A 13,801-nucleotide genomic window follows, 5' to 3' on the forward strand; every position below is an offset into this window, starting at 1 on the left:
AGTTTTAACTTTAAAAAGGCAAATTGGCCCTTTTCAATGAGAGGAGAAAAATTGCAAATATAGACTCTTAGTTGCCAATTAAGAAAATAAGTTATAAAATAAAGTTTTTAAACTTACGGAATAATTTTTTAAAGTACTTTTCATTTGAACTGTCGTGACTTCTTGTATTGGTGTTGTATGAAATCAACTTCCTTTTCAGAGAAGTAGTACGCTCTTCCAGAACCCTTGGTGATGGGAGTACTAACAAAACAAATGATGTTGCAAAGAGGAACGTGACATGTCATTCTGTGGAGGCCAGAGAAACGATGGTGCAGGGCCATAACGTAGGGTTAGGAGTTTTCCGCGATTGCGGAATATTTCGCAGAATTACAAGTGCCCCGCATAATTGCAGAATCATCGCAGAATCACCGATTTTGCTGTACCTTTTTTGTCCATTTTGAAAGCAGTAATAATGCAAGCAAGGGTTATGTTCTCCCAAATAATATTTTACTTATTATGGGCAGAGTGAATAATTTCCAAACATTGTATAAAACATTACGTTTCATATAATTAATGCGGCAATGCCGTTAAAAAATACAAGTTTGAATTACCAAAATATTATCACTTACGTACGGCAAAATAAATTTTGTTTGCAGAGAATCCAAAGATAAGATTATAAGATGAGCAGCACACTGAGCGAGCGATCCTACCGGCGTTTATGAAATGACTGTAGTCACAGTCGATGGAAATATGTGCACATCAATCGACTAATTGATCAATACAAGGCTTAGAATACGAAAGAATGACCTGATGGCCGTTGGCGCAAACTGTAGGCCACACAGCATATTAAAAAATATAAATATCTATACATATCGTGATCCACTAAAGTAAATGAAAATGACTGAGTAAATACGTTTTTAAAGAAGCCAGCGGGGGAAAATCGCATGTGGGAAACAATTCTGCGGCCGATAGAGCTAAGGAATTTCTAGGTGTGTTACACAATGATGGTGGTAAACTTTTTTTCTCCATTTGCAATGTGTTATTGGACCATAAACGGCTCTCCACGATTAAGGATCATTTAAATTCTCAAAAACATAAAGCCAGGTCGGTGCAACATACCTCACGTTTGGCAGGAACCTTCAAGCAAACAACAATTATTGGTACTTTCTTCAAAAAAGAAAGTTTGTCTGCTGAAAGAAAAATTGTGTCCCAAGATCTCGTGAAAGCATGCATCAGTGCTAACATATCACTGACAAAACTTGACAACAGTGAGTTTCGTTCACTTTTGAACAAGCATGTTGTAAATGGTGGCTCTATTCCAAGTCACTCACAGCTGCATAAAGAGCACCTTCCCGCTTTGCATGCGGAGTACCAAGGGAAGTTGATGTTTGAATTGGAAGGGAAACAAATAGCTATTGTAACTGACGAAACAACTGATGTTGAAATGTGGTATGTTTTGAACATTATTTTCATACCTTTGAATGTACATGAAGGTAAACTTCAACCATTTCTTGTGGATACAGTCATGTTGGAAAAAACCAATAGTTGTACTGTGGCTCAAAGCATTATAAAAGCAGTGTCGAACTATAATATTGACTTCAATAATGTTTTAGGGTTTGTTACTGATAATGCAGCTTATATGCTGAAGGCATATAATGATACACTGAATGAAGTTTTTCCTCACTGCATTAACATTACTTGTATTGCACATATCCTGTCATTGGTTGGTGATGTTTGGAGAAAGGCATTCAAAGACGTTGATGCATTTGTGAGTGCAATGAAAATGTTATTTTGTAACGCACCAGCCAGGAAAGCAAGGTTCATGAACTACCTGAGAGATAGAGGTCTGGAAGTGAAAGCACCTCTTATTCCAGTTATTGTTCGTTGTAACTCATGGTTTCAGGCAGAAATGTACCACGATAAAATTACACTTGAAGTCTATAAGTCATTTCTGGAGGAAGAACTGCAACATACAAGTGTTCCATCTAATGCTTTGTCACATGTTGTTGATGTTGTGCAAAATGATGTCAACCAGAAGAAATTATCAGCTTGTTTGAAGTTCATTGCTGAAATGTATCAGAAAATTGTTCAACTTCTGACAGAGTTTGAAAGTCAGAGTCCCAAGGCAACAGAAGTGTATGACACCCTAGTAGATTTGAAGGCTTACCTTGAACTTCAGTCGAAAACAGACCACTCCCATTACTTGAACGAAGTGCCTGCTGAAAGTTCAGTTTCTGTAAAAGAGCTTTTCACAATTGTTTTTGTTAGCTAGTTGGAAAAAGTGGCTAAATATCAGTCAGCACAGGGTCAACCAGATTGGAATTTTTTGAAATATGTGAGAATATTTTCTCCTAATAAAGCTATTCTGCTGTCAAACAATTTTAACATTTGTGTTAGTGTATTGTCACTTCTAGCATCTTGTGGTGAAGTAGAGTTTGCTACTTACATTGGAATCTTAAAAGACTCAAGATTGTTTAGATGTAGACACATTCCAGTTTTGGGACAGCATAAAGGGCAGGTGTCCAGTTCTGGCAGGTATAGCAAGGGCTTATTTATGCATGCCTAACAACAGTGTTGACTGTGAAAGAAGTTTTTCATTTTATAAGGATATTCTTTCAGACAACAGATGTAATCTGTTACCAGAAAATATTAAGATGCTCAACATGTTGCATTTCAATACCAGTCGTTATAAAGAATAGATAGTTTACAAATGCTCAGTTGTTTGAACTTTTGAACCAAAGAATATGATTAATGCTGTATTTCAACATTTGTATAGTGCCTTACATTAGGTAGGAATTTCACATGTATAGAAATAATATAATTCCCTTTAGATAGACTTCTTTAGGTTGTATATACATGTTTCAAATGTGATAAACTATTTTTAATAAATTGCAGAACTTTACATTTCTTATCGCAGAATTTGTGTTTCACTATCGTAGAATTTTGGCCTTTGGTGTGCAGAAAACAACTAACCCTAGCCATAAGGGTGCATGAATTTCACTTTTACGTCACCTTCCTCTTCATGTTTTGAAAGAACTAAGCCGAAAAACCAGTAGGAGTCATAAATACATGCAATGTATGAGTTTGTTGATATATCTGTCATTTTGACTGTGTCAAGCAGGTAGCTGCTCTTCAGTAAAATGGAAAACAGTGCTGAATTCTTCATCAAAACTGATTCGCTTCGTTGCAATCGTTCTTTCAGAAACAGGGATGAAATGGTGAAAGTTGCGTGTAACTGGAATTGTTTTTGCTGTGGAGAACCTTGCATTCAGTTGCTGACGTGTTTCTAACAGTGTCTCTTTTTTAACCATCCAGAATTTTATGTTTTGGATTCGTTCCTTGCAGAAGTTGAACACTTTTTCAGCGGAGTCTATTACATCACTAGGAGATGCTTGAAGACTAGCTTTGGTAACCAGCCACTTAACTGTACCACCAATGCCGTCACAAGGTGATTTGCCATGACTAGTAGCAAAAAATGCCCATGAAGCAGTTAATGCAAAGTCGTGGCTGTGGTGGCAGAGATTGAGAAAGTTTTTGCAGTTTTTGTACTGTGCAGCAAGCTTAAGTAAAGTAAATTTTTTACTATTGGAAACATTTTCTTTATATACTGAGTGATTATTTTTTGCGTTTCATACACAAATGCTACATCATGCTCCAAATCATCAGACAAGATGCAGATACTTGAGACAAGTAGGTCTTCTGATTGTTGGACATGTGTGTAAAGTACAACTGGGTGTAGTGAACAACTAGCATTTGTCCAGTGATACCCTTGTGCTGCATCTTGAATGATACACGTGTAGTTTTCACTAAAGTCTAGGAGAATTACAACTGTATCCAGTTCAAGTTCCGCATTAAATTTCTTTAAAAAATTTGCTTGGGCTTTAGTTATAAATGCATGGGGCACAAGTATCTGCAGTTTCTCAATTAAAGTTGATACATATTCATCAAATGTCACTGTGAATTTCACCTGTTGTGTCCTGTCTGTCGACACCCATGAATAATTATATGAGACTTCATCTTCAGGGTCCCACTCCTCAAATTTTTCAAGTAGAAAACTATTCAAGTTTTCATTTGATGGGAATTGAGAGCAGTGTCGTAGCATGCAGTCTCTGTTATCTTTAGAACACACTAAATAACCAATCAAATCCTGGTATGTCTCTCCTATATGACAAGCATGAAGCAGAAGAATTACATTTTGATTGATTGTGCAAACACAAACAGAATGTGTGCCAGAAGACCCTGCTAAAACACACCATTTTGGGTGCAACATGCAGAATTTCGAAATACCAACTTTAATGTTGGGATAGTATTCAAATTTGAAAGCAGAATACAGTTCACTTAAATTTATAAGTATTAATCGCTTTTGTGCACGTACACTTTTCGACATACTAACAGTGTCCTTTTTGACTGGCATGATTCGCGAATATTCGTCACTTTGGTAAAAGTTTGTCACCGTTTCAAGTGTGTGTTTATCTAGTGTTTTTCCTTTTCTTGGCTCGGGTAAAGCCATAAGTCCTTTATCTTTCAGAAGGTTTCTTGCTTGACAAACAGCATACTCACTCACATGGAACTGTTCCATGACTTTTTTCTTGCTCCATGAAGCAGGAACAAGCGTTAAAAAATGTATATTTTCTCGCCGCGTGATAGGAGTTCCTAGTTTTGCTTTAAGTAAACCTACAAGCACATCCATATCATTCACTTTTTATGCTATATTTTTTGGCAGTTTTTTGATGTCCTTAACAGATCGAGAGAATTCTGTTCCCATAACTCTGCTAACTTTACTTTTTAAAGTGGAATATGCTGACTCAACCTTTCTTTTTGCGTATGCAGGTTTTCTGTGTGATGAAATGGAATGAAGTTTCAATGGAGACTCTCCTAATTCTGCCAATGATGTATTAATTGTTTCTAATGTCTCCTCTTTTGAAATTGATGTTTGTAAATTTCTAATACTGTGATTACTGTCACTATCTGAATCCACCTCTTGGTCATATTCATTTTTAAAATATGAATGTTTCTGTACTCTGTCTCTACATGCATCACATATTTTTTGTCCAGAAACTGATTTCACAAGCATTGGAATTTCATTGATTTTTTTCTGAAAATTCAGATGTCACAGTCCTTAATGATTTTGTAATTTTTTTCTTATGGCACATAAAGGATCAAAACAACTTGTCTGGGAAGTTTCAAAATTTTTCAGGTAGTATATTTTATGATGCTCACAGACAGTAAGTATAAGTTCACAACTTACACCACTCCTCACACCCAAAAGTTCTTTTTCTGAAGCACTTATTGTCTCAATGTTTATAAGATTAACCACATGTGTGTAACTCTTCTTGTGACACACTGTTCTATTTACTTTTCCTATACTACACTGTTCAATATGCTGTTCAGTTTGGGACATTTTAAAAGCTAGTTTCACTCAGGTATATTGCAAGCACTTTTTTAATAAACTTTAAACATTTTAACACAGCAATGTGCAGCACCTTCACTCAACAATGGTTAGCAAACAACTGAGCAATGGCTTACCACTAGTGATGGGTCGTTCGTTAACGATTCGTTCAAAAAGAACGAATCTTTGAGAGAACGAAATCTTGCGATTCGTTCGCGATGTAAAGAACCGGCTCTTTGAGAGCCGGTACCTTGAAAGATTCGGTAGAACGAAAATGCGGAGAGAACGAGAGAACCAACCGGCTCTTTGATAGCCGGTACCTTGAAAGATTCGGAAGAACGAAAACGCGGAGAGAACGAGAGAACGAGATGAGAGTACCGGCCACGCGCCCGGTCTGATTCGTTCGTGAAATGATTCATGACGTCAGGAGTCTGAAGAATTAGTAATCACAGCGTGAGCATGTTCATAAGAGCAAACGATAACTGATCAAATAAAATAGGGTAACATGAAAAGTATCTATACCTGAAAATGTCAACTGTTAAGTAGTGGTTTAAAATTGCGTTTTCACATTCACATACACAAATTTGGGGGGGAAAAAAACATGAATTAAAAATAACAGGGAAAGTAACTACAAATGTTCACACTTACCATTTAGGTGTTAATTAATGTACCTACTTCATTTTTCTCTCTTCATACTGAATCGCAGTAGTAGTATTCAATTTTTGTCTTTTTTCTCTAAATGTGTTGGTCTACATGTAAACACTTTACTCTCTCTAGAGTGTAAATAGCCTGTATATTAATATTTGTAACTTAAAAAGTAATACAATATAAATAATCTTGTTTCATATACGCAACTGTGATTCACTGGCTACGAAAAGCAATGTTCAAGTACTAGCTATAATAGTGCGATTACAAATTAAAGTTAAGAAAGATCACTTTCGTACCTAACATTCTTAGATTTAATGCTCCCGTATTATATAGAATCACTGCATGAAGCATTTGCAGCGATCAACAGTCAATAATTTTATAACAGTCAGTATACAACTAGACGTTTGAAATTTCATTTACCCATGCAGAGTAGATAAAGATAACCACCCACGCGATTCAGCCTCCTCTCGTTATCGGGTCACGCGATAACGAGGGGAGGCTGGAAGCAAACACGTAGCCAATACTCTAAAGGATGAACGAGTTACGACACCTGATAAAAGAGCCAGATCCTATTCACAGAAAAGAACGAAATGACCGAGATGAACGAATCGTTCTGAACGAATCTTTCACGGAACTGATCCGAAAGTACCGGTTCGGTCAAAAGAACCGTTCTGCCCATCACTACTTACCACTCCAGCTGAATCCTTTATCTAGAAGAAAGAGGGTCATAAAGAATCAGCTAATTTTCTTTTGATAGTGGGGTATGACTCATGCCAGTATCTGCCATGCTGAGTCATCTGCTGCATTCAGATTGCTGAACCCTATGTCAGCTGTTTTCATCTACATACACGCTATAGTCTATTCCACGTAAGGTTTCTAGATTTTGACATTTCTCTTCTGAGAAAAGTGTCTGTAAACAGGTTTGTAAAGGCCTGGTTTTTCAAGGAAGCTGGTAGGGATTAAAGATCAACACAATGGAACTGTCCTAGGCTTCTTTCTCAGAAGAGAAATGTCACAATCTGGAAACCTTACATGGAATAGACTATATCTCCCAATATCTCCCTTCTCAGGACACATAGCCTTCCTTCCAGATAAAAATGTTTAACTTAAAACATTGAAACAATTTTTTAATTAACTATGAATAATTCAATAATTCAATAGGTATTTTCAATTTTGTAATGAACGAGTTAAATTATAAATTAAGGTGAAAATAACTTTATAAGCCATCAAATTACAATCATTTTTCTTTCACAATCTTGTAGATCATTCTTTTAGGTTCAATTTAAAAAAAAAATTGACTTGGTATCTTCTATGCCAGCTACAATAATACCAACTCAATAAAACCAAGCAATTGTACTTAAAAATTTGTTTCTTAATCGAACATTAAATTTTAATGTATGTCAAGAGTTACGCAGGATTTATGAAACATTTTTTTTCTGAAATCTACATACTGAGGCCATATATTAATATGCACTCAAATACGTCGCAGCAGGTGAAGATGATCTAACAAAACTGGCTAATCTCCTGTTAATAAATAATTTAGAGCAGTTCGAGACTATAACCAGAGGTTGAGGATGGTTACCGTTTGTGCCAAATTTTTTCCGCCATTCAACACACTCCCAAAGCATTTGCAAAGCTTCATTGACATTGCACTCGTGGTGCATGAGGAAGCGTCGCAGCCAGTCATCACTGTTCTTGGCACGAGCCAAATCTGCTGGATGGAAGCCACCTGCGGAAACACATACACACATCAGCACAGCCAACTAATAAGATGTGGAAATGCTAATATTGTTTTGGTGATTTGGAAGGAAAGATATTTTTCTGTGTAATATTAATAAAAAATTCCAAAATGCTTTTTTTTACTTACTGACATGTTTAATAATTATTCTTTAAGAGAGCTTTGTGATATTTCCAATAGTTGACCACTTTTTTACAATTTTTATGTGTGGTGAGGTTAAGTTACCTATTACACATACTGCTATATTGTGAAAATGGTCTGTTAATTAGCTACATTAAAAATACTTAAAACAGGGTTGCTACACATTTTTGAATATGAAATTCCTTGACTTTTCCAGTCAATATAAAATATTTTTTAGACCATTAGGTATGTACCTACATATGATTGTAGTCATACTTAGTAACTTATTTTGGAAATTTCATAAATGCAATTTTTATCCAGTATGTTTGCAACACAAACACTAGATAATTTGTATTAGATATTTCCTTTTAGAAAGTTAATCTCTTAGTATTAGTTAGCTTAAGTACTCTTTTTAATGAGTGGGTCATTCCATGGAAAGTCACCCAATTTCAATTAATTTGGTTGCTGACTCATTTTTAAAAAAAATTTGAAATTTTGTCACATAAAAAGTACATATTCCAACAGTGTAAACCTGAAGGTACTGATTGTTATCTGCCACCATTTTGATTTTAAAGACCAAAATGGCTGGCAGCTGCCGTATACCAAAATTGACTTTTTCAAGCCTTTATATTTTGTTTAATATCTTAATATCTATAAAAGATACAAAGTCATGTGCGATGTCATTGCAAAGAGACTTAGGGCTATTAATAATGCCACTAAAAATAAACAGAATGTTGTTTACATGTCTTCATTTATAGACATGAAAGTTGACCTTGAAACCAATGTTTTGTTAATTTTCAACTGCTCCTACTTTCTTTCAAAATTCAAAAAACACAATGAAATCTTGAGGCAAGTAAGTCTACATGGAGTACTTGGCAATGATATATTGTCAAAAGAATCTACTCAATCCCTTCTTGGTAAAAAAAACTTCCTAAAGTTTGTGTTTTTGGAAAAAATCAATTTTTTGAGGAGCTGTAAAAAAAAAGGGCAAGTGCAAAAATTATGAAAATTTGGCATAACACTGCCATGATAACCCTTAACACACCACTAAAATATTATTGTGTTTTTTAAATTGGTTTATTCTCTGTAGCTGACTAAAAATGCAAAAAATAAATAATATAAAATGTTATTGTATTTAAGTTTAATTAATTAACTATTATTATTGTTATTACACTACCTGTAATTTATTTGTCACATATTTGGCATAAATGTACCTCTAATGGTCTAAGTATACAAGTTAGCTATTTATTTAAAGTTTATTTTAATGGCCATTATTTATAATAGATGACTCTATAGGAATTTTCTTGAATGAACCTTGTCATGACTGCTTATGGGGAGTCTAAAAGAATCTAACAGATCATTGAATTTGAAAAGGATGACAAGTTATTGCTTTAAGTAAGACTTAATACCATAAACATTGATTGTGTTTGTGATTATCACAGTGCAAAAATGCTGCACAAGAATAATCATTTATTTGGAAATTGTTGTTCAGATCCATTGCTCATACATAACAAATGTATTAGAAAATCACTTAGAGAAATAACTATTGAAAAATATAATAAAGCTAAAGTGAAAAACATAAAAATTATTCCAGGGGAATCTCTATGTACAAACTGTTCGACAAGAATATCTGATCTTATTTGTACAAGTGACAGCAGTGATTTAGATTATGAACCCAATTCAAAAACCATAGAAAATGTAAATGTAGCTCGTCAGTTGTTAGGCAAGACTTCATGTTGAAGAAGATTTATTTGTGGATGTGGTTAATTTGGATTTGTACAGTATTTTAATGAGCAAGCTTAAGGAAAAAAATGAAACAAGCTACATTAGTAAAGGACAAAATCAAAATATTAAGTTTATTACTTTCTAGCTGGAGTAAACAAAAGGTTATGGCTGTGTTTGGTGTGAGTGAATACTTGGTCTAGAGTACAAGAAAACTAGAAAAGAAATATGGAATTTTACCTGAAAAAAAGTAGTAAAAAAACCTTTTTCTAAAAATGTCCTCACAGACAGTCATTGAATTCTATGAGAATGATGACAACAGCAGGATATGTCCAAGTAAGAAAGATTTTGTTAGGGCGCGGTTACACGGGACCCTGAACTACTTCAGGTGAACATGTTTAAGTAAACACGTTTACAAACGCGAAAGTGTACGGTTACACGGTAGTTGCTGAAAAGTGTGTTTAGCTCTAAAACCGATTGTCTACTGTCAACGAATGACTGTGTTGTTGATCTCTATTTTGTAATTGTATCCAGAAAACGCGGGATTTTCTCACTTGTTTATACAGCATTATCAGCAGAAATGGAATGTGTTTTCATATTGCTCAATATTTTTTTTTTTTTACAAATCGGGAATTCAAACAGCATGCACAGTAAAATTTTTAAACTTATTTATTATTATTTTTTGAGCGAGAGTACCTATCTCAGTTTTAAGAAAATTAAGGTCAGGATCAATTTTATATATATATATATATATATATATATATATATATATATATATATATATATATATATAAATATCTGTTGATTTTTTTTTGTTGCATTCGGTAAAATATTACTCGAACTTGTGCCAGAAACACTTTCCATCTTGAATTTCTGCAAAAGACTGTTTATATTCTAAACAGCCAATCAGAGGCTAATGTAGAAGATATGTCGATCTGAACTACTTTGTCAACCTGTTTAAGTTAAATGGGAAATGGCATCGAACGAAACATGTTCAGACTGTGTGTAACCGCACTCAACAGCTGAACATGTTCACCTGAAGTAGTTCAGACTCCCGTGTAACCGCGCCCTTAGTGTTAGGACAGAAGATGGAACCAAAATCCACAAGCAGAAGCAACTGATTTTGTGCAATTTGAAAGAATTGTACAGTAAATTCAAATCAGTACACCCTTCTTTATAAGTAGGTTTTCCTAAATTGTAAATTAGCACAACTTTGACCAAAATGGTGTATCCTAGCAGGGCATAAAATAACTCACAATGTATGTGTGTGTGCAGGAGCCATCCAAACTAATGGTCGCTGTAAGAAGTAGTTATTTCAATTACAAAGAATTTCTACAATTACTCGCATGTGATCTCAACAATGAAAAGTATATGTTCAATAAGTGTGAGTTCTGCCCAACTGGAAAAGAAGTCAAACAAGTTTTGTGCAAAAATGAAGAGGAGGCAGAAGATGAAGATGATATTGCTGATGACTGTGAAAATGAAATAAAATATCACCCGTGCGTTACTGTAGACAGGTGTGAACTCTTAACAGTGTGCAAGCCATACAATGAATTTATAGACACATTAATTGATAATCCGAGTTTTTCGAAGAAACACCATTTTATTGTAAAAATAAAAAGGCCAAATATCTGAGTTTAAGAAAAGAGAGGTTAAAATTAAATGAATTTTTGGTTTTAGGGGATTTTTCTGAAAATTTTACATTTCGGATACAAGATGAAATTCAGAGCTATCATTGGAGAAATAGCCAAGCTACCATACATCTTTTTGTGGCATATTTAAAGTCTGACATGGATAATTAAGTTGCAATGAAATCTAAAAGCTTTCGTGTAATAAGCAATTCTTTAAACCACACAACTGAATCTGTACATTGCTTTCAAGCAGTTCTCATTACTGAACTATCAAAACTAAACATAGCTACCGAGAAAGTGACTTATTTATCAGATGGCTGCGCAACCCAATATAAAAGTAGGAAGAAGTTTATAAACCTATTTCATCACAAAACTGACTTTGGGATAGATGCGGAATGGCATTTTTTTGCCACATCCCATGGTAAGAATGCTTGCGATGGGATAGGTGGTGCAGTAAAAAGAAGTAGTTTCCAAAGCTAGCCTGCAGCGTGTGAATGTGGAACCAATAACCACTCCTCTGCAGATGTTTAACTACTGTTCAGCAAATATAACTGGAATAAATTTCTTATATGTATCAGAAGATAATATTGAGGGTGAAAAAGAGCAACATAAAGAAATACTTCACAGCATATGGAAGGTTGGTTGGGTTAGTATAGCTACATTAAAAATAATTTGAAATCATGTGGTCTGTTGTTTAGATCAGAATAACTACACCTTAATTGGTAATTCCTTAACAACCATTAAAAATATTTCACAGGATTTTTAATGTAGCTAACCTAAAGTAATCAACCATTATCATATTTTAAATTTTTTGCTCCCACTCTTAATAGTTTGTTACTACATGACTCAAAATACTACTTTAAATGAAAACAACAGAAAACAAAGATTCTGTAATGCAATTAGTTACAAAAACAACAAACAGAAAATATAAACATTAACATTTCCTTTATAATTACAATACAGATGTCATATTAACTCCTTTGATTATTAAAGAATACCTCTGTTTACTAAATTTCTTCAAAACACACAGACCCACATGGAAATGAAAATCAATGGCCAAAGCCGCATCAATGCACACGCATTGTAATATAAGCTATACAACGGTGATTCATCAAAAATCTGTATGATTTCAAAAATGCTGTTCTCACAGTGAAGTCAGGGTATACTCGATATTTTATTTTTACTTTAAGTAAATGCCCCTCTGTAAGAATATTACCCTATTACATCAGGAGCCTCACCAATGTAGAATAACCTTATCTTTTACTTCCCTTCATATTCCCTTTAGTGTCATCCAATCCCCAGGCCCATTCACACCTTCTTTACTGCCTGCTACACCTGCTTTTCCTAACCTAGGTTGCCATGTAGGGTTACTTCCAGGCACTCCTGCTAAATTAGCTTAATTTATTCTCCTTGTCTTAGTCTTCTTTATATTAAGCCCCATTCCATTAGCCCTGGACTAACATTTGTTATTTCACATTCTTTTGAAAGAGTCAAATAAATTAAAGAAGTGAACTTTTTAGATGAGATCATGTAACCATTAAGTAAAAAAAAAAATTGCATCACGTAGATGAACAATAGCCGAATTGTATGACACCAAGGAATCATTTGTATTTTATATCATAAAAGTACAATGTAAATGCACTATCATTGCATTTTCACATATTACGAGCAGGCATAAAATTGATGTTTTATTTAGATATTTTAAATGTTGAACGGGTCGGAAAAACAGACGCCATCACTGAATAACAGTTCATAAAAAGTCAACTATCTTTAAGATTACCTGGATCTGGAGCACCATCATTTTCTAATTTTTGAAAGAACTTGGTTCTTAGCTCTTGAATTAGCTCACTACTTGGTTCCATAGCTACTTTTCGACAAACCCTCAAATTCTTAAAGTCAAACAACCTCGCCCTATTTTAACTTCGGTCGTCATTTACTATTTCATACCGCGAATTTCCAGTAACAGCATTTAAAAAAAAAATTTATGTCTGCCACTCTTTGCACCTGCTGCGTAACAATCAGCTGTGTAGCCTTGGATCTTGGCTGAGAAGTAAACTTAAAAACATGTTTCAGCATTGGTTTGAATTTACAGCCATATACGCTACTTACTCCATAAACAAGCCAAACAATAAACGTAGCAGCATATACATCCATCTGACCGGAATAAAGAAAAAGTTAATTTTTAACAGCGCATATTATATTTTGCATAAAAAAAGGGGGTTGTCTGTAAAGTCAGTTTACGGACGATAATTTTACGTAATAACGTCATAAGAAAACATTGATGAAAAATTGCATACTTCTTAATTTTCAAATATTATTTACAGTTTTTGCAAATTTAATTTAAATAATTTGTTTAAATATAATCACGAACAATTAGTTTAAAAACCAGCCTTAACCTGTTTGATATTATAGAAGATTTTCTCGCACGGTGGTTGGCCGGTTCTTGCACGCTCGGCTCAGTGGAATGTGACAATTATGTTTATTCGTACGTGCAGCCGGCGTTCATCGATTTATAAGACATTATCACGTCAAAAAATAATATGCTTCCCATAACATACTCGGAAGAGCTCTGTA

The 13,801-nt window shown here is 34.4% G+C and overlaps 1 protein-coding gene across 2 annotated transcripts in view; it reads right to left on the reverse strand.

The window, feature by feature from the left end:
- The window catches only part of LOC134543945 (motile sperm domain-containing protein 2-like), a 30,103-nt gene extending 16,754 nt beyond the window's left edge, over positions 1-13,349 (reverse strand). The window contains exons 1-2 of one of the 2 annotated variants that reach the window (XM_063388432.1): positions 13,008-13,349; positions 7,599-7,745 (exon numbers count right to left, since the gene is read on the reverse strand). In XM_063388432.1, the coding sequence (XP_063244502.1) occupies positions 7,599-7,745; positions 13,008-13,089 (229 nt within the window). In that variant the 5' untranslated portion in view covers positions 13,090-13,349. The remainder of the gene's footprint in view (positions 1-7,598; positions 7,746-13,007) is intronic. The other variant, XM_063388433.1, reaches the window with a different exon arrangement.
- Between the last annotated feature and the right edge of the window lie 452 nt (positions 13,350-13,801).

The sequence above is a fragment of the Bacillus rossius genome, chromosome 1, assembly GCF_032445375.1.
Source record: "Bacillus rossius redtenbacheri isolate Brsri chromosome 1, Brsri_v3, whole genome shotgun sequence".
Taxonomy (NCBI): Eukaryota; Metazoa; Arthropoda; class Insecta; order Phasmatodea; family Bacillidae; genus Bacillus; species Bacillus rossius.